This window comes from Garra rufa, chromosome 4 (assembly GCF_049309525.1).
Source record: "Garra rufa chromosome 4, GarRuf1.0, whole genome shotgun sequence".
NCBI classification, from domain to species: Eukaryota; Metazoa; Chordata; class Actinopteri; order Cypriniformes; family Cyprinidae; genus Garra; species Garra rufa.
The window spans coordinates 18,703,993-18,722,016 of NC_133364.1; the positions used below are offsets into that span (position 1 = coordinate 18,703,993).

Below are 18,024 nucleotides of genomic sequence, written 5' to 3' on the forward strand. Positions count from 1 at the left end.
TGTGAGAGCCATTTATACCTCTTACATATGCTTAATCTGTGATACAGATGTGCAGGTGTGTATGTCTTTGCATGCAGTGCCCTGTTAAAATTCACTTTAATGTGCATCTATTTTGGCTAAATGGTGGGACTTGGACTCTTAGCCAGGCTCTTTAATGCCTGAGGGAGGTAACAGAGAGGACGGGACGGTAAAATAAAAATTTCCTGATAATTTACTCACCCCCATGCCATCCAAGATATTCATGTCTTTCTTTCTTCAGTTGCAAAGAAATTACGTTTTTCGAGGAAAACATTACAGGATTTTTCTCCATATAGTGGACTTGAGTGGTGCTCAACGGATTGAAGGTTAAAAATGCAGTTTCAAAGCAGCTTTAAAGGGCTCTAAACGATCTCAGCCGAGGAATAAGGGTCTTATCTAGCAAAACGATCAGTCATTTTCGTAAAAAAAATAAAATATTTATACACTTTTTAACCACAAATGCTTGTTTTTTCTAGCTCTGTAATGTGCATGCGTACTCGGTGCATGCCGGTTCAATACAGTTACAGTATGTTGAAAAACTCCCATCTCATTTTCTCCTCCAACTTCAAAATTATCCTACATTGCTGTTTTACCATTTTTTGTACAAACCCTCGTTGCATGTTCACTATGTAAACACTGGGTCAGTACTTCTTCAGCGATGTAGGACGCAATAAGACCCTAATTTTTCGGCTGGCATCGTGTAGAGCCCTTTGAAGCTGCATTGAAACTGCATTTTTAACCTTCAATCCATTGAGCACCATTAAAGGTCCCATATTGTACACCTTTTTGGAGGTTTATTTTAGCTGTTGATGTCCTTAAGAATATATATTTGCGGTATAAGTGCCAAAAACCATCTCAATATATTTTTACAGCTCCTCTTTTAGGAGCTCTGTCAAGAACAGGTCGATTTTGGCCCATCTAATTAATATTCATGAGCCTCTCTTCTGATTGGCCTGTTGTTTTCTGAGTGACGCACGGCCAGGCCAACCACAGGTAACTAGTGTCATGTATGCTGTAGCCTGCTGTGGCTTGTGATACTCAACGGGATGTTTCAGAATGGTAATTAATGTTTTTTGTAAGCTACGATTGCAGTAAGCTAGGCTATGTAACTATTGCTTTAGTAAAGCCTCTTTCACACTGCGTTGATTCTGGAAAATTGCCCGAAAGTTCCGGGAGCGATCCCGGGTTGGGAACCTAGTAACATTGCTGGGATCAGTCCCGGAATGAGCGCTGTGTGAACAAAAGCCAGAACCAATGCCATAAAGGCTGTGCTGTAGTTATGATGCACCTTATCGTGCGACTCTTCACAACGAAAAAATATGTGGAAACTGACTATCATTCGGCACTTTCAGTTTAGTGCAACGTAGGCATCGCATTACATGTCCTTACGGGATCTTTACGGGTTGTGTATAAAGCACGCACAGATTCCGTAAAATTACTTTGTGAAGTATGAACCTAATCAAACAATTCCGGAACAAATCATGGGACACATTATCCGTGTATTTTCCGGAATCGCTGTGTGATAGAGGCTAAAGCTGACGTGCCACTGGTCTCTTATAATAATGTTGTTCGGAAGCCTGTGTAATGATGTAGTTTCCTGACATCCATCGACTGAACAGCGTTTTCTCGACTTGTTTTTGCGTTGTTGTTCAGCAATGGAATGGACGCGATCTTTGGGTTTGACAAAAGGAGGGTGGGACGGTGGTTAATACTCTGGGTGGTGACTGAAGGCGGTGACTGAGTAGATCGGACGTCACATTTTTACGGAAGTCACAGCGCCTCGTGAAAAAGCACAGCTACTTTATACAGGCTGTGTGCATTTTACTGTGCATTGACTGTTTTGAAACTTATATGGTAGTTACATATCCCCAAGACCTTAGTTATCATGAAAAATGCCAGGAAATTTTGGTTTTGACAATATGGGACCTTTAAAGTCCAGTATATGGAGAGAAATTCTGTAATATAGAAAGAAAGACATGAAAATCTTGGATGACATGAGGGTGAGTAAATTATCAGGAATTTTTTTTTATTTTGGAAGTGGAGTAATCCTTCAAAGCATTTCATACAGCCAGGGTCTTAACCTGGATTCAAGGGGGTTCAGTGCAGCCCATCCATACTGGGCCAGAGTGGGTTGGTGTACAATATTCTCACACAAACAGTGTCGTAGCAGATGTGCACCTCTGTTCCCCCTCATCTGGGTGATTTATGCTCTTCACCCCTCTCCTGCCAGAGACCAAACTAGGGAGGATGAGGAAAAAGGACAGACGTGGAGATGCTTGTTTACTGCGTTTTCCATTTCAGAGCAGCACAGTGAGGCTGCATTAGGGTTTGACTCTATTCAGACAGCCCATAATATCTTTTTGTGTTTGCTCTCTGTTCAGTGTCCCTCTGTGCTCTGTCCCCCTTAAAAACAGTTTCTATGGTACCCTTCGCTCCACAGTGAACAATATCAGCACCCCAGAGCCAGCAGTGCGGCATTCTCTCTCTGGGCTCCGGCCCCTCACAAAGGCCCATTTCTATGGCAACTTGCAGTTGGCATGAGGAAAAGAGTTGAGGAGAACAGTGGGCATTGTTGTTCTCTATCGGGATCACAAAACAAAAAAGGGGAAAAAAAACGAGGGGAGAAAAGGAGATTTTGTTTGAAAGGTTGGGAAAAATGCACAGAGTCGCCACAGCAAAGGGACGGACACACACACAGGAATGCGCAGAAACAAACAAGATGGACATTACCTGCAGTTGAAGAGGACCGAGGCCAGGCGTCGCCGCAGCAGCTGCTGCCATAGTCGTAGGGATTAGCTGTAAAGGGTAAGGGTCACCTGAGGAAGACGGCATTATAGGTATGTCAGAATCTTTCGATTTTTTTTTTGTTTTACACATCACCCGTCCCTTTCATCTCCCCACACTTCTGCCCAGAGTCTGGGCCCCATCCCCCTCTCCTCTCCTTCGATGGAGCGACAGATTCACTGCTTTCTCTTCTGTCGGTAAAGACCTCCATTGTGAAGTCCCCCCCTCCATTCTAATGAAAGGCTGATTGTGTGGCTGCAGCTCTAATACCCCGAGCACAATAGCAGTTGAAGGCTAAGGCATGATAAGGAGAGGACGGTAATTAACGAGGTAACGTCAGCGCCCCGTCTCCTCGGGCCCCGCACAAGAGCCTCTGCGTTGGAGAGATGAATCAGAACATGAGGAGTGAATAGCGAGAGTTATTAGCGTCCACCTGCAGATATGGGCTTTATAATTACACGACCGAGAGGTAAAGGTCAGTCCAGTTCGGCTAGAGGAGGCAGGGGGGGTTATCAGCATCACGCTGAAAAGGCCTGTGACATGAGAAACCATGAGTGTGCCCTCAAATCTGTGCTGCAGGTTTGAGTTCAAAGTGTGATGAACAATGGAACGATACTGGTTGAAAAGGGAGGAGAGATTGGAAGAGGCTCTCTCTGAGAAAGAACGGGAGAAGATGCATCTACTCAATGTCCAGATAGACCGTGACAGCATAATTCTGTTATTCTTAAAGAATCAACAATTTTTTTAAGTGTGTGTCTGGTCATGTGCATTTTAAAGCACATGTTAATGCACTTGTTGATTGGGCAGCAAGGCAAAAGCCTTCACTTTTGGATGCAGCCATGGACTGTAAATTATCTGTACAAGGGGGTTTGTAGAGGAAGTCAGAGCTTGTCTCAGTAAGCAATAAACCAGACGCTTCTATCAGTGAGTCCAAAACTTTTTTCCCATACACTGCTTCCCTCCCCCCAAAATACTCATCCGCTAGGTTAGAGATTGCCCTGGACCTGGTTCAAGGATGTATTCTGGGGAGATGTGTGTGTTTTGTCTTTTTTTCTCGTCTTTCTCTCAGTCCCTAAACAAACACAAATATTCCAGCTATTTTATGTCTCTCCCGGGTACAGCTGTAACAAAAGAGCAAAACTAAGGAAAGCAAACATGTTGCTGTTGGCGAGGAGGCAGTATCTTCAGACTGACTGGAAGAGCTCCGTGGCCTGGCTCCGGGGAGCAATGGGTGGGAACCAGCGTCCCCTTAGTCCAGACCCTGCGACCAGAGGGATTTCATCCCCCCTTTTTTCCGCTCTGGTTTTAAGGGGTTCAAACGACGGCTTCCTCCCTCGTGAGCAGGCACTGTAATGGTAACTAAATGACATGCGTAATTGAAATTTTGGGCAGGGTTTGATGGTGCTGCTGGCTGTTATTGAAATAGAGGGTGTATGGTCGGGAGAGAGGGGGGCCTTCGGGAGGAGGAAGAGGGAGGGGGGACTTGTTTGGGAAACTGTGAAGCGCAGTGGGCGGAGCTGGAGATGCGGACTGGTCCGTCTCACAAGGGAGATGTACGTTTATGAGTGTGTACGAGTGTGCAATCTATGCGATGTGTGTGTGCACGCGTACAGTTGGAGAGGAATCGGAGGCGTGTGCGAGGCGTATTGGACGCGTGTTCTGGCGGCCGCCCGTGTTAATATGAAGAAACCTGGGGCAGGTCACTCTACCCCCCCGTGAGAGCGCGAGCGTTCTGCTGCTGCGCTGCTGGCACTTGCCGCCTCGTTTCTCGCGGTAAACAACACATTGCTTCACAGTTGGACTGCTACGGCCAAAAACACAAACCCCAGAGGAAGTTTTCTTTTTTTTTTCCTGTTCCTACTTTTGAACAAGAAATACAGAGACACAAAAGCAAGTGAGTTTGTCTAGTCTGAGAGTCTGTCATGTGCGGGAGATGACGGGCATCAGTGGTGTTGGCTGATCTTAATAACACACCAGACAGGAGGGAGATGCTGCCCAACATTGGGTTGAAGACTCTGCTTTCAGCAATCTGGTTTCAAATCTCTAGTGTGAACGATAAACTGGACTGAAGTCTTTCATTTTAAAACTCATCACTGAAATGCTACTTTAATACTTACTGCAGCCTGGTTTGTAGTTGAACCCTGGAGGAAGTAGAAACCCTTGTTGCGCTGCAGCGGCCGCCAGAGTTCTCTGATCTGGAGGGAACACTGGTATCATCAGTGGAGGCAACTGACCCTGGACCTGCTGAAGAGATAAAAAAAAAAACAATTAAGATGTCGGTCACAAACAAAGAGCCTAACCACTTATGAAGAAAGTCCTGCAGTTTGATCATTGACCATCTGATGCCACAATGGATACATGCAGAACAACTTGTGGTAGGCTGCTTTACATGTCAGTTACACTTCCTATCTAAATGGATGTTTTCTGGCTAAAATAAGTTGCAAGGCGGACCACACTTTGTCCGGCCAAGGAGAGTTTAAACACTGTGCTTGTCCAGCAACTGTCACCTGAGGACAAGTGAGGTGTGGACAGTGGCTCTCGGTGTAGTTGGTCCCCTTGATTATTGTCATGTGAAGGAGCTTCTTCACGCTCTGGCAACAGCTGGCCTCCATTTCTGCAGAGGACCATGCTCGGCATCTAGCCACACCACTTCACAAGGTTTCCAGGATTAAAAAAAAGGAGGAAGGAGAAAAAACCCAAGCCAGAGACTTTGGCAAAGGGAGAGTCTTGAGACACACAAGCCCAAAGAAGAAGAGGACAGATGGTTCTACTGACGAGAAAAACACAAAAGCACCAAAAGTGACAATACTGCATATATGAAAGTGACATGCTCTGCGAGGAGAGAAGGCGCTTTATCACAGCAGTCGCATGTTAAGATGAACAGAGGCTGGGAGTTTTTGAATTCCAACCACAGAGCAATCATTCTTCCATTTTGGTTAACCACAAACGGCAGGCCTCCTGTTCCCAGATCAGGAGGCAGTGGTGTTTTATTGTTGCATTTCGACAGGACCCCCCACGGGCTGGTGCGGCTCTAACTTCCAATCCTAATTGGACATATGCTCCTCTGGTTCTGCCTGCGTCTCCTCACCACGAGCTGCGGCTCTGTGGTCACAATAGCGCACGCTAGCCAATGCGCACGCGTGTGTTTGTGTTCTCTGGTGGTTTTGAGCAAGGAGTGTTTTTGTGGCAAATTACAAGCACACGCTCTTCTCTTAAATGCATAGACATGTAAGCAAGTGTGTGTGTGGGTGCACATGGAATTAGAGGCTCGTGGATCTACTCAAAGCGTTCGAACACCGTCATGCTGTTCTCTATTCAATCAACGTAGCAAATAGCATTACCCACGCAGAGTAGGTGAGGCTGATATTGACATTTTCAGGCCAGTTAATGCAGTTTTGATGCATCCAGTTGACAAGTATCATGAATTAGAGAATAATAGAACTAAACTTTACAGTTGCTTGCAAAGGAGATTAAAACTGAAGGCCTTGAATGGTGAACATTACCTTGCATTGGCTTGGACCAGCAATGCATGTCACATTTAAATGTAGAAGGCCGAACAAAGTGTAGAACAAAGAAGACTTAGGAAGAGAATAATCTTGGACTGGAATAATGCACCTCAACTGTAGTGGTAATAGTTTTGGGAAACACTCTGTTGCACCTAAACACTAATAGAAGCCTTCCCTTCTTGTCTTTGTCATAACTTGCATGAAAACTGTGGAATATTCCAGAGAGCTTATAACAAAAGGGTCAACTCCAGCTGCAACTCTATAAAGCTCTATTAATCAGCCAACAGTTGGCTGTGGAATTCCATACTGGCTCCTTGAACTCTCTGGTTGGAAGTATGGCTTACTTGAAAAGCTTTTAGAAAGCAGAGGAATCTGTCCTGTTGACAAAAATGCCCTCTGGTCCTTTAGACCAGCTCCACAATTCAAGAAAATACATGTTAAAACATACATAACAACTATTTATCTATTTATACATAAAATGTACAACAAGCACAGCTAAAACCTTAAAATACCCAGCCTAATCAGCCTTCAGAAAAATTGATGGCAAAAGGGAAAAAACCTTAGAGAGTGGCTAACTCTGCAACTTTCATAGTTGATATGAAGAAAGAGAGAGAGATCGAGAGTGAAAGAGAGCAAGAAAGAAAAAATGCTGAAAGAAACAAACGGAAAGGGAAAAAGTGGAAAGTTGGCACCAAACTGAGTCAGAGCCTCTCGCCAGGCGGCACAGCTTGAACCTAAAGCTTTTTGAACATAATGAAGATGTGCAGATAATTAACATATGCAGTGTGAACAGGTTTGCTGGCACGGAGGAGAGAAAAACTCTAAGGTAGAGCTATTATTAGGGAGTAATTTGCTCTAAGAAGTAAATGAGTGAAACAATAGCTGCCAGCATTGACAATATGGCTCACATCTGAGAATGCGCGCAAGAACGGTGGTTAAGAACGAGTCCCACCGCTAAAATCTGTTTCTAGCCATATGCTCCGGCAATTAAAGGCGGGCCTCGGTGACCTCGCGCTGAAGAGGGGACACATAGCCATATAACTAATAATTAATTTGCGCCTGGATAGCAGCGTTAGCACACACGCACTGTACTTGCAGACTGGCACTTAATATTAGCCCCGTGGACGTGGGCATAGGCCATTAACTTTTACAGAGTGCCTGCGATGATTGCCAGTCTGGTGCGGGCATCGGTACGAAAGGACCGTCCCTGGTGGATACGATCGAAATTGCGCACGCGCTCAAACAAACACGTGCGGACAATTTGCTTTTGCATACATGGATCTACTTCCTGAGTCTCTTTATTAAGTGTCTCGGCTTATTATACACCTGGTTAAACACTGATGGCTAAAAAAGGAAACTGTCAACTGTCTCATGTTCATGGGAGTTTCACTTTATAACAACTATGGGATGTCACTTTAGGGTGTTATATTTCTACTACTTTCAGCAGCTTTGGGTTTGGAAATATTTTCCCATTCATTTCTTCCATTGGAATTTCATCCAAACCAACAGGATCTGAGATGAATTGCAAAATTATAAACTTTCATTTTTAAAAAGTTTTTTTTTTTTTTAAGTAAAATATTGTGGCTACACGTATTATTAGCTAATCTCGCCACTTACAGTAGGTTTGTTTTTATATCTAACCTTTAAAAGTCAAATATTCTATGGAAAAAAAAATCAGAGTTGGAACTTGATCGAAGTCTAGACCAATAAAGAGTAGCACTGAGGTCACATGACTAATGCTTGATCTCTCTTTTCCATGCCTGATCGCGGCTTCCAGACAAATGTGGCATTTTCAAACCTCACCAAAACAACAACCCTGCTCTTTCCAATTGCAAACGCATGTCCATTTTCTCACTCATGCTCTTCGTTCTTTTTTTTCCAAGTATGCCTCTCATTTTTTTTCCAGCGAACGGTCCTTTTCCGTGAGCCAAGGGCACCTTTGGCTGATTAGCGGCTAATGAAATTGAGTGGCGAGCCTGTGTCTGCACAGCCAGCCTTTTATTAGGCCCCCATTAGGTGTGAGTGCAGGAGGTGCGTCAGCCGCCCGCTGTAGGTGGGCATAACGCAGCGCCCATCTGCTCCTCTGCCTGTGTGTCCTTCCTCAAATAGCTCCCATTAGCTGCCAACCACCGGGCTGAGAGAAGCCTTCCCCGCACACTCAAACACACCAAGACACGCATACACGGGCACACACCAGGCTGTTATATGCTGCTCAGGGCCAGTCGCTTAGGTAACACACAGTTGTTCTGCGCTTGGAGAGGAAGTAGAGGTGGAAATGGACACGTATAGCACTTTGTATCTGTTAATTTCTCTCCTTTTGGCTTCCTTGTTGAACATGGAGCACTTTGGAGAATTTACTGTGCATGGCTTCTTTTAAGGTTGAATTTCCCTCATCATCCTCTCTCTCGCTCAATGTCTTGTTGATCCTGTGGCTCAAATCTTTACTTATAAGTAAGAGTTGAATGAGCATGTTAGACATGTCTGTCTGGCGCACTCTTTCCCTTTCCGTTTTCCTTTCCAGGAAAACTGAACATACATACAACCAGAACATGTACAAATACACATACATATTCCTTATTTTCTTTCCAAAATAAGTAGGTATAACTATAAGTTCATTTTCAGAACAAAATTTACAGATAATTTACTCTTATAATTTACTTTGTTTTTTGAGGAAAACATTTCATGATTTCTCTCATCCACTATAAGAAGAAAAATCCTGAAATGTTTTCCTTATAAAATATAATTTCTTTATGACTGAAGAAAGATAGAGTGAACTTCTCCTTAAAGGTTAACTTAGAGACACCACAAAGATAGAGGTTGAACATCCAATTTTGTTTCTTTAATTTGAGTGAAATATGCATAATCAACTTCAAGTTAGTAGTTTGCAAGTTGATTATCCTGAAAATTGTACAACAATTGATAATGCGAATTGTGCAGAAATTACTTACTTCATCTTAAGAAACTCTTAAACACTGCCTGAAATATTCTTAATAGTATAAAGTGAGTGCTTATATCAATTGGGAACATGTGTTGGGAGACTCCCCCTCGTCATTCGCGGTGCTGCACAAAGCCCAGTTCACACAACCAGTGCGGCCACTTCATGCAGGAAAAACACCAATTACATTCATTTAGGTGTAATGAGACAAATTAAACAATTACACAGCCAATTGGGTTAGCCGCTCCTGTGCACAGGACCTAGTCTAACTCTGATGCGTTAACGCTCCTGTTGTCTTTTTTTTTCTCTTCAACCTTCTTTTTAACTCTCAATCCGTGGGAAAATGGATTTACAATCTCAAGGAGGCACTGACGCTCAGCAAATGATTGAGTTAGGAAGCGATCATGCTGTGTTTGACATGTATAAGCTACTGCCGTGGAAGCTCTTTATTAGGTTAGTTTTCCCGAAATGTAGGTTGACTCTAATACGTGTTTTATAAGCAGCCACCGGTTTCTGTCGCCACCGTGTCTGAAGACTTAAACTAGTTAGTTAGCTAAAACATGCGACAACAGTGGCAGTTTCTTTAGCCGCGGCTAATGCCGTCGCGCTAAATGACTGACGTTCAACGTCAAATTATCCAGCGTAAACAGCTCCTCATGGGAGGTCGGGCTACTCGTGTTAACTGCTACTTTGACAGCGGAGGAGCCTCACCTCAGCCCCTGTGCTGGGTAGCGGAAATTTTCTAACACCAGCGCGACGCCCTGCAGAGCCGGAGGAGGTGTGCTGAAAGGAGGCTGCTAATGAGAGAAAAGCGAACAGACAGCGGGAAAGTGTTAGAGTACAGCGGAGCTCAGGAGGAGGTTGTTCCAGTGGGCAGCTCCCAGCCACAGCGCCCACAGGTCTTTCTCAACATTACGCCTCTCGTTAAGCATGGAAATGCATTACATGTATCCTGCATTTCATGCCTCAAGCTTCTCAGCAGGTGTATTCTTTCATCCAAGAGCCTGTGTTCCTGGTTGGATAACCGTCAGGGGTCTTGCAAGGGACCCGTGAGGGGTCCTGAGTGGAGACACAGCTTTAATAAGAATGAAAGCGTGTGTATGCATGTTACCCCCAAGAGCCTAAAGAAGTGGCCCCACATTGAGAGGGATATATGTGTTAACTGTGTGGAATTCAGGAGTAAAGCAACTCTTCAAGGAGCGTAGGAGTTCTACAGGCCCTTCACTTTAAAGTCAACATGAAACAGCATTGACAATCCATGATTTCTTTTAAGATTTATTTTTGGCATTTTTGCCTTTTATTTGAATAGGACAGTATTGTAGACAGGATGCAGGTGGGAGAGTGGGACTTAAACTCAGGATGCCCGAAGCACAACAGCACTATATATGTTGGTGCGCTGCCCACAAGGCTATTGGCGCTGACCTACTTGACTTCTTTAATGTGACTCTGGACCACAAAACCAGTCATAAGTCACACAGGTATATTTGTAGCAATAGCCATTAATACATTGTATAGGTTAAAATGATAGATTTTTCATATATTAAGGAAAGATTATGTTTCATGAAGATATTTTGTAAATTTCCTACTGTAAATATATCAAAACTTAATTTTTGATTAGTAATATGCATTGCTAAGAACTTCTTTTGGACAACTTTAAAGGCAATTTTCTCAATATTTAGATTTTTTTGCACCCTCAGATTCCAGATTTTCAAATTGTTGTATTTTGGCTAAATATTGTCATAGCCTAACAAACCTACATCAATGAAAAGCTTATTTATTCAGAAAAATTGACCCTAATAACTGGTTTTGTGGTCCAGGGTCACATATTTAAGTAAAATCAATTGTTTGATAAGGGTGAAGTCAGCCAAAATAGAAAAAAATTGTGGTGCTGTTGTTTCAAATAACAAGTAAGTGAGACGAGGAGCATGTATAAAAAAGGTAAATAGGGTTGACTTTTATTTCATGATGACTTCAAGCTTATTTTCCTTCTTTTGGAAGTGGAATCTGGCTTTTGACCTCAGTAACATTTTGTATTAAACTCTAAACATACTCTAAAAGTTCAGGACTGCTATATTTGTCTCTGACGCAAGTGTTTGCTCAGAGTATGTTAGCGGCCTGTGTGTTAGACACAAGTCAAATGTGTGTTTTTAAGGAGGTGATTTAGGGCTAATATGTGATTGGCCCATAACAAGGGTCTCCTCCTCTCGCCCCCCTCCTCCTCCTCCGTGTTGACTGTGAGAAACTATTGTTCCACTGGGCTGAATGGAGAAGTGCTTGTTTGGGAAAAGGTTGCAAAGTCATGGGAAAAAGAAGCTTTGTTTCTGTGAGCGACGAGCGGGGCTCGAGAAACCCAAGCGGACGTGTTTTGGGGACTGACGCACACACAGCTGCTACTCACACACACATACAGACATGAGCTGATGCGGATTTTGAAATAGACACAGATAAGTCTCACATACACATGTTCAGGCTAAGCTGCGGAGTATGAACATGCACACACAAACAAACACAGCTGCAACACACACACAGAGTCAGGCACTAAAAGAGAATGGCAGGGGTCCAGCGGACGAGAGTGATCTTTGTGTGTGTGTCTGTGTGAATAGTCTCAGTGTGATGTGGCTTCCTGGCCAAAACTGCCGGAGTCCCTCTCAAGGCTAAGTCTCATTTTATCAACCAAATTAGACTCATCTCATCTCCTCTTGCACACAAAGCCTTTATTCGCTTCACACCTGCACACACAAAGCAGGCCAGTGTCTCTCAGCCCTATGTAGAAGTCAGCTGGGACAAACCCATCAAAAAGTGTCTGTGTTTAGTTTTATGCAAGCTCCCTTACCAGCCATTAGAGCATTACCTACACATTTATTTAAAAGATTCATTTAAATCATAGTTTGCATAAGTACTATGTCTAAATACAAACTGTATTAAGCTGCCCGTCTACTCCCTACATAGGCAGCTACCTTTTTAGGCAGGATATTAACCGAAATGGAATCTCATAAGTGATTTGAAACGTGATTTGCTCTTCATAGGCAGCTACTTTGTGGACCACACAAAGAGCGAGTAGCTGACATCCAATACCTTTGGAAAGTTAAATTCAAGTGTTTTGTCCTGCATTGTGCAAGCTATTTTAAACAGTTAGCAAATTCTTTTAGAATTACAATTAAGCTAGCTATGAAATCATATAATTTGAAACATTATATAGAATATTATTTCAAGTTTTATATTATTTCAAGTTATTTCATAATGATGTTGTCTTGTTTTTGTGTTGCTATGTTTTGATTGTTCTACAAAAGGACTATGAGAATGGACTCTGGATATCAGCGCTGATGCTCGTTTGTGATTGGCTGAGGGGGGTTGATTGCTGATTGGTGGACTAGAATGTTTGATTGTCATGAAACCCCATGGTCACGATGACAAATCACTCGCATTGTGACATACCTTTCCAAAGCCATAAACGCAAAACATGTATACAAGTCTACAAGTGGACAACGCACATCTATATGAAGACTCACCTGGATCTGTTGCTGCAGGAGGTTGATTTTGTGTTGTTGCTGCAGAAGTTGCTGCTGTTGTCGTGCAATCTGAGGACAGAAGATGTCAAACTGTCAGATATGTCAAACTCTTTTTTTTTTTTTTTCTTCAACAGATGGGGGTCACATGCTTGTATGGTGATGATAAACTGTGTGTTTGAAGCTGTTGTGTGTGCTTTTGTATTTCATACATATTTACCAAGGAGTGGCGCCTAGTCCTGGAGCGTTGTGAATGTGTGTGTGAACAGGGGTGTGTGTTAGTATATGTGTTAATACAGATCTGTTTTCTTTTGCAAAACTGAGCTTCCCAGAAGCAACTCTACACACAACAAAGCTAAAGCACACTCTTCTGTATGCAAACACCTTTAGACTCCTGCCTGCATGCTGGAGGGGACCTGAACGTTTTCACACACACTTATAGGAGTATGGAGAGAACAGAAGGTTTCTTTGTGAATGGTTCAAAGTGAAAAACGTTAGAATGTTACACACTCACACTGATAACACTGTTCTGTGTTCTGCACTATTTAAATGTTCATTATAATAAGACTGTCCTAATCAGACATGATAGGAAGGAATGGGTCACAACGGTTGATTAATTTACTGGTCATCCAACAGCAAACTATATTATTAGTGAAGCTGGCTAGGTTATCTTTTGCTAATTTGGTTTTGTTTGAATATTTTAGCAGCGGTGCTCTAATTACCATGATGACAGTGTCGGAAAAGCACTGTCGGAGATGTTGTCTTTAAATGTATCTCCTTTAAAATAACATCAGCCATAAAAAAACAGTACAGTGTTCAAAAAAGACCCCTGTTTATAAACAGGAACCAGCCTAATATACAGAGCTTCCTTAACCCATTGAGTAGACAATTTTGAAAATATGTCTGCTACTTAGTTTCAAATATCAGATTGATTATGTTCTTTCTAACAGCAAAATGCTTTGCAAAGTGACTAAATTACAGCCTATCAGAACACATATTGATTAATGCACAGCTAAACAGAGCTGGATTTTTGACCAATGAGATTTCATTGTGTGTGCAACAAGCTTGTTGCTCTACTGCATTGTACCAGGGTAGAACTTGCAGTAGACGACCAGGTTTATTTAATTTTTAAATTTAAACTTCATTTGTTATCAATAAATTTACTTCATATACACTACACTACCAAGTTTTTGAACAGTAAGATTTTTTATGTTTTTAAAGAAGTCTCTTCTACTCACCAAGCCTGCATTTATTTACAAAATAAAACAAAAGCCGTAAAATTATGAAATCTTTTTACTATTTAAAATAACTGCTTTCTATTTGAATACATTTTAAAATGTAATTTATTCCTCTGATCAAAGCTAAGTTTTCAGTCTTCAGTGTCACATGATCCTTCTGAAATCATGCTGATTTGCTGTTCAAAAAACATTTATTATTATTATCAATATTTATAACAGTTGAGTACATGTTTTCAGGATTCTTTGATGAACAGAAATATCCAAATATCAGGATTTATCTAAAATAAAAAGCTTTCGTAAAATTATACACTATACCATACGCAAGCTTGGAGTCAGTATAATTTTTGGGGGGGGGGGTGACAAAAATTAATACTTTAAAGCTTTACATTGATCAAACGTGATGATAAAGACATTTATAATGTTAAAAAATTTCTATTTCAGATAAATGCTGTTTTCTCTGAACTTTCTTTTCATCAAAGAAACCTGAAAAAATTTAATTCTGCTCAGCTTTTTTCAAAATAATGAATGTTTTCGAGCAGCAAAAATTTAGAATATTAGAATGATGCTAAAAATTCAGCTTTAAAACCGCAGGAATAAATTAGATTTTAAAATATATTTAAATAGAAAACAGTTTTAAATAGTAAAAATATTTCAAAATTTTACTGTTTTTGCTGTACTTTGAATCAAATAAATGCAGGCTTGGTGAGCAGAAGAGACTGGTGGTGTGTATATATATATATATATATATATCAGCATTATATCATACTATCCTGCCTTCCAGATATTATTTTCAGCTTCAGCCATTAGAAAAACCACTAGCTGGGATCAGATGTAAAGTATCTGATGAAATGTGCATAACTAAAGAAACACATGGTGAATAAGTGCTGACCTGGTCCTGTTGCTGTTTTGCTAACTCCATTTGCTGGCGCTGTTTTTCGATCTGCGAAGCGGCCAGTTTCTTCTGCTCCTCATGGGCGGCCAGTAGCTGTTCTCTGAGACTGCTGAGCTGCGTGATCATCCCCATCAGCTGGCGCTCTTTCTCCGCCAGGCTGTCCGGGGTGCCTGCAAGGGTTAAAGGGCACAGGCCAAGGGTCAAAGAACTAGTCGAGGAAACCTTGTACCCAGATGTGCTCCTCCTGAGATGTGCTATCGCCCTGGTGTTTACCTTGCCGTCGCTACACATTTAGCATGAGCTGACCTCCGACCTGGGCTAAAGCTGAGAACGCCCTGACATACGAGCAGCCCCAGAGCAGACGGCAGGAGGGGAAGACTAAATCACTCGACAGGATGTCATTGCGCTGCGGTATTACCCCAGACTACCACCAATCAAACAATGTGTGTTTGTGTGTGTGCTAAACCCCTAAAGCGTTCGAATGTCCAAATGAGCACATGTCTGTTAATGAGTTCATGTGTGTGCAATTGTGCGTCTGAGGTCATATATCTGTGTTAAAACACACACACGCAGACACACGTCTGCACGGCCCCACAATCCCCCATTGTTCTCGGGCTCTACCTTCTGAGGGGCCACATTCCTCACCAGGGAAAAACAGATGATGAAGAAAGCTAGAGAAAGAAGGGAGTCATAGCAGCTGACCTGACCCTTTGCCCTGGCAGGAAGGTGAGAGTAGGCTCCATTTGTAACCCCTTCACAAACACACACACACACAGACTCAACAATGCACAATAAAGGCAACTGTCACAGGCGGCCAGTTGAAAAAATAAACCTGCAGCTCCCCTTAACAGCTCCCAGACTGAGCTTTCACAAGAGGGTGTGCATCTGAGCCGGCCCGGGACAAGGGAGGGCCTTGTGTGAAAAGTGACGAGTCTTCCAGAGAAAAGAGGGATCAAAGCGATCTTTCTTTCCCGCTTTCTTTACGAGACCCTGTTGCTCATACAAGGGTTAGATATCATTTCTTTCATTTTTTTTCAAAAATATTTCAATTGAAGCATTTAAAAACTATAAACTTAATTTAGATTGTAGTATCAATTATGCAACTAATTTTGCATTGTTTTCCAACTAAAACATGTGCGTGAATTTGCAGCTTTCATAGAGATATAATTTCCAGCTATTATTGCAAATAAAAACCTAATAAATATATGTAGTATATTGTATTTTTGTAAATAAACCCTAACATTAAACAACAAATATAAATATTGTCTTAAAGCAACACTAAAGAACTTCGCTCCCTCTACAGGTTGGAAGTGGAATTGTCCATTACCGCTGTCGTAAATAATTTAGCCTACCGTCGCGTCACATGCACGTTATTTGTTTGAAGGCTATCCAGGACCGGCTTTGGAAATAACGATGTTCAGTGACAAGTTAGAATATGTTGCATGACTTTATGAAAGTATGAAAACTAAATAAAACATAATAATGACATAGTTTGCTATTTTTTTTTTCCGTAAAGCAAGTCGCATTTGTAGTCTCATTTGAACTACAAAACCACGACCCGACGACCCAAACTTACATAGTGCTGTTATGGCCAACAGAGGGTCACAAAGCGAATACGAAAGTGCTGTTTCACCCTGTTATGAGTTGATGAACCACTGACATGAGTTCGGAAACATTATTTTAAGGTAAAAAAAAACTCCTTTGTGTTGCTTTAACTGGGCCCCTGCACTATAGTGGCATTTTTTCTCATAATTGCATGATCCAAACATACAATTCTGAGAAAAATGTCAGAACTGCAAGAAAAAAGTCAGAATTGTGAGATATAAACTCGCAAATTGTGAGTTATAAAGTCAGAACTGTGTGATATAAACTCACAATTGGTAGAAACTTTTACTCGCAATTGCAAGTTTGTTTTTCACAATTCTGACTTTTTTCTCAAAAATAGATAAACTCGCAACTGGGAGTTATAAAGTCCAATTTTGAGGGGGGAAAACGACTTATATGTTCTCAGAATCGTTATAAAGTCAGAATTGCGAGATATAAATTAGTAATTTATGAGAAAAAAAAATCGTAATTACGAGATATAAACTTGTAATTCTGACTTTTTATCTCAGAAAAAAAAATTATTATAAATGCACAATTGTGTTATATAAAGACTTTATTTTTCAGAATTGTGAGTTTGTCTCACAATTCTGACTTTATAACTCGCAATTTCGAGTTTATATTACACAATTTTGTTTTCAGATTTGCGAGTTTATATCTAAATTCTCTGAGTTTCTATCATGTAATTCTGACTTTATTTTTTAGAATTACAAGTTTATATCACAATTCTGAGGAAAAAAAGTCAGAATTGCAAGTGTGTATCACGCAATTGTGATATAAAAAGCCTCAATTCCCTTTTTTTAAAAATGTTTTATTCAGTGACGGAAACCGACTTCCATAGTCTAGCTGTTTTTGACCAAGTAAAAGAAAAAAACTCAGCATTATTATATACTGTAGGGTTTACCAACTAGTCATTCAGTCTGACTACCAACCAGTTTATTCTAGAAGCATTTGCACGTTCCTAGTGCAGTTAGTAAGATTCACTCATTAAAATGTGAACGGACCTCTGACACAATATACTCTAGATGCCCTAAGACTAGAGTTGACAGAAGGTGTTTATACACACACATAAGAAAACACACCAGCCTCATCAATCACAACCGAAGGCTTTTTACCTCGCCTACTGAAAGTTCAGCTTTGGATCAATAAGTGGTTTCCTCTCTCTCTAAACATCCTAAGGCTGCCTTTACTGCCTTGCCTCATGTCACAAACCACAGTAATTAACCAATTTGTAACAATGTAATACCTGTCAAGCAGCTCTCACTGCTAATTAATGACTGGGCTTAAAAGATAAATCCCTAAAGCAGCACAGTGCTGTGTTACATGAGGGAGAGAAGGAGAGAAGGAGCTTAGCCCGAGGCTCTTATTGTCCATTACCACTTTTCTTTCCATCTTTTCTTCTCTCATTCTGTCTCTTTCGCTCTGTAATCATATCCTATGTGGTTAACGTGGTTCTTTACTGTACAATATATTTAGTCGACTTCATGAAGTACAACACATCTGTTCTATTAAATGCATAGATCTGCTTCTGAATGCTGTTCAA

The 18,024-nt window shown here is 41.4% G+C and overlaps 1 protein-coding gene across 1 annotated transcript in view; it reads right to left on the minus strand.

The window, feature by feature from the left end:
* sox5 (SRY-box transcription factor 5) overlaps window positions 1-18,024 on the minus strand; it is an 83,854-nt gene that overhangs the window by 24,492 nt on the left and 41,338 nt on the right. The window contains exons 5-8 of the mRNA XM_073837768.1: window positions 14,877-15,049; window positions 12,753-12,821; window positions 4,920-5,043; window positions 2,749-2,834 (exon numbers count right to left, since the gene is read on the minus strand). Of these exons, the coding sequence (XP_073693869.1) occupies window positions 2,749-2,834; window positions 4,920-5,043; window positions 12,753-12,821; window positions 14,877-15,049 (452 nt within the window). The remainder of the gene's footprint in view (window positions 1-2,748; window positions 2,835-4,919; window positions 5,044-12,752; window positions 12,822-14,876; window positions 15,050-18,024) is intronic.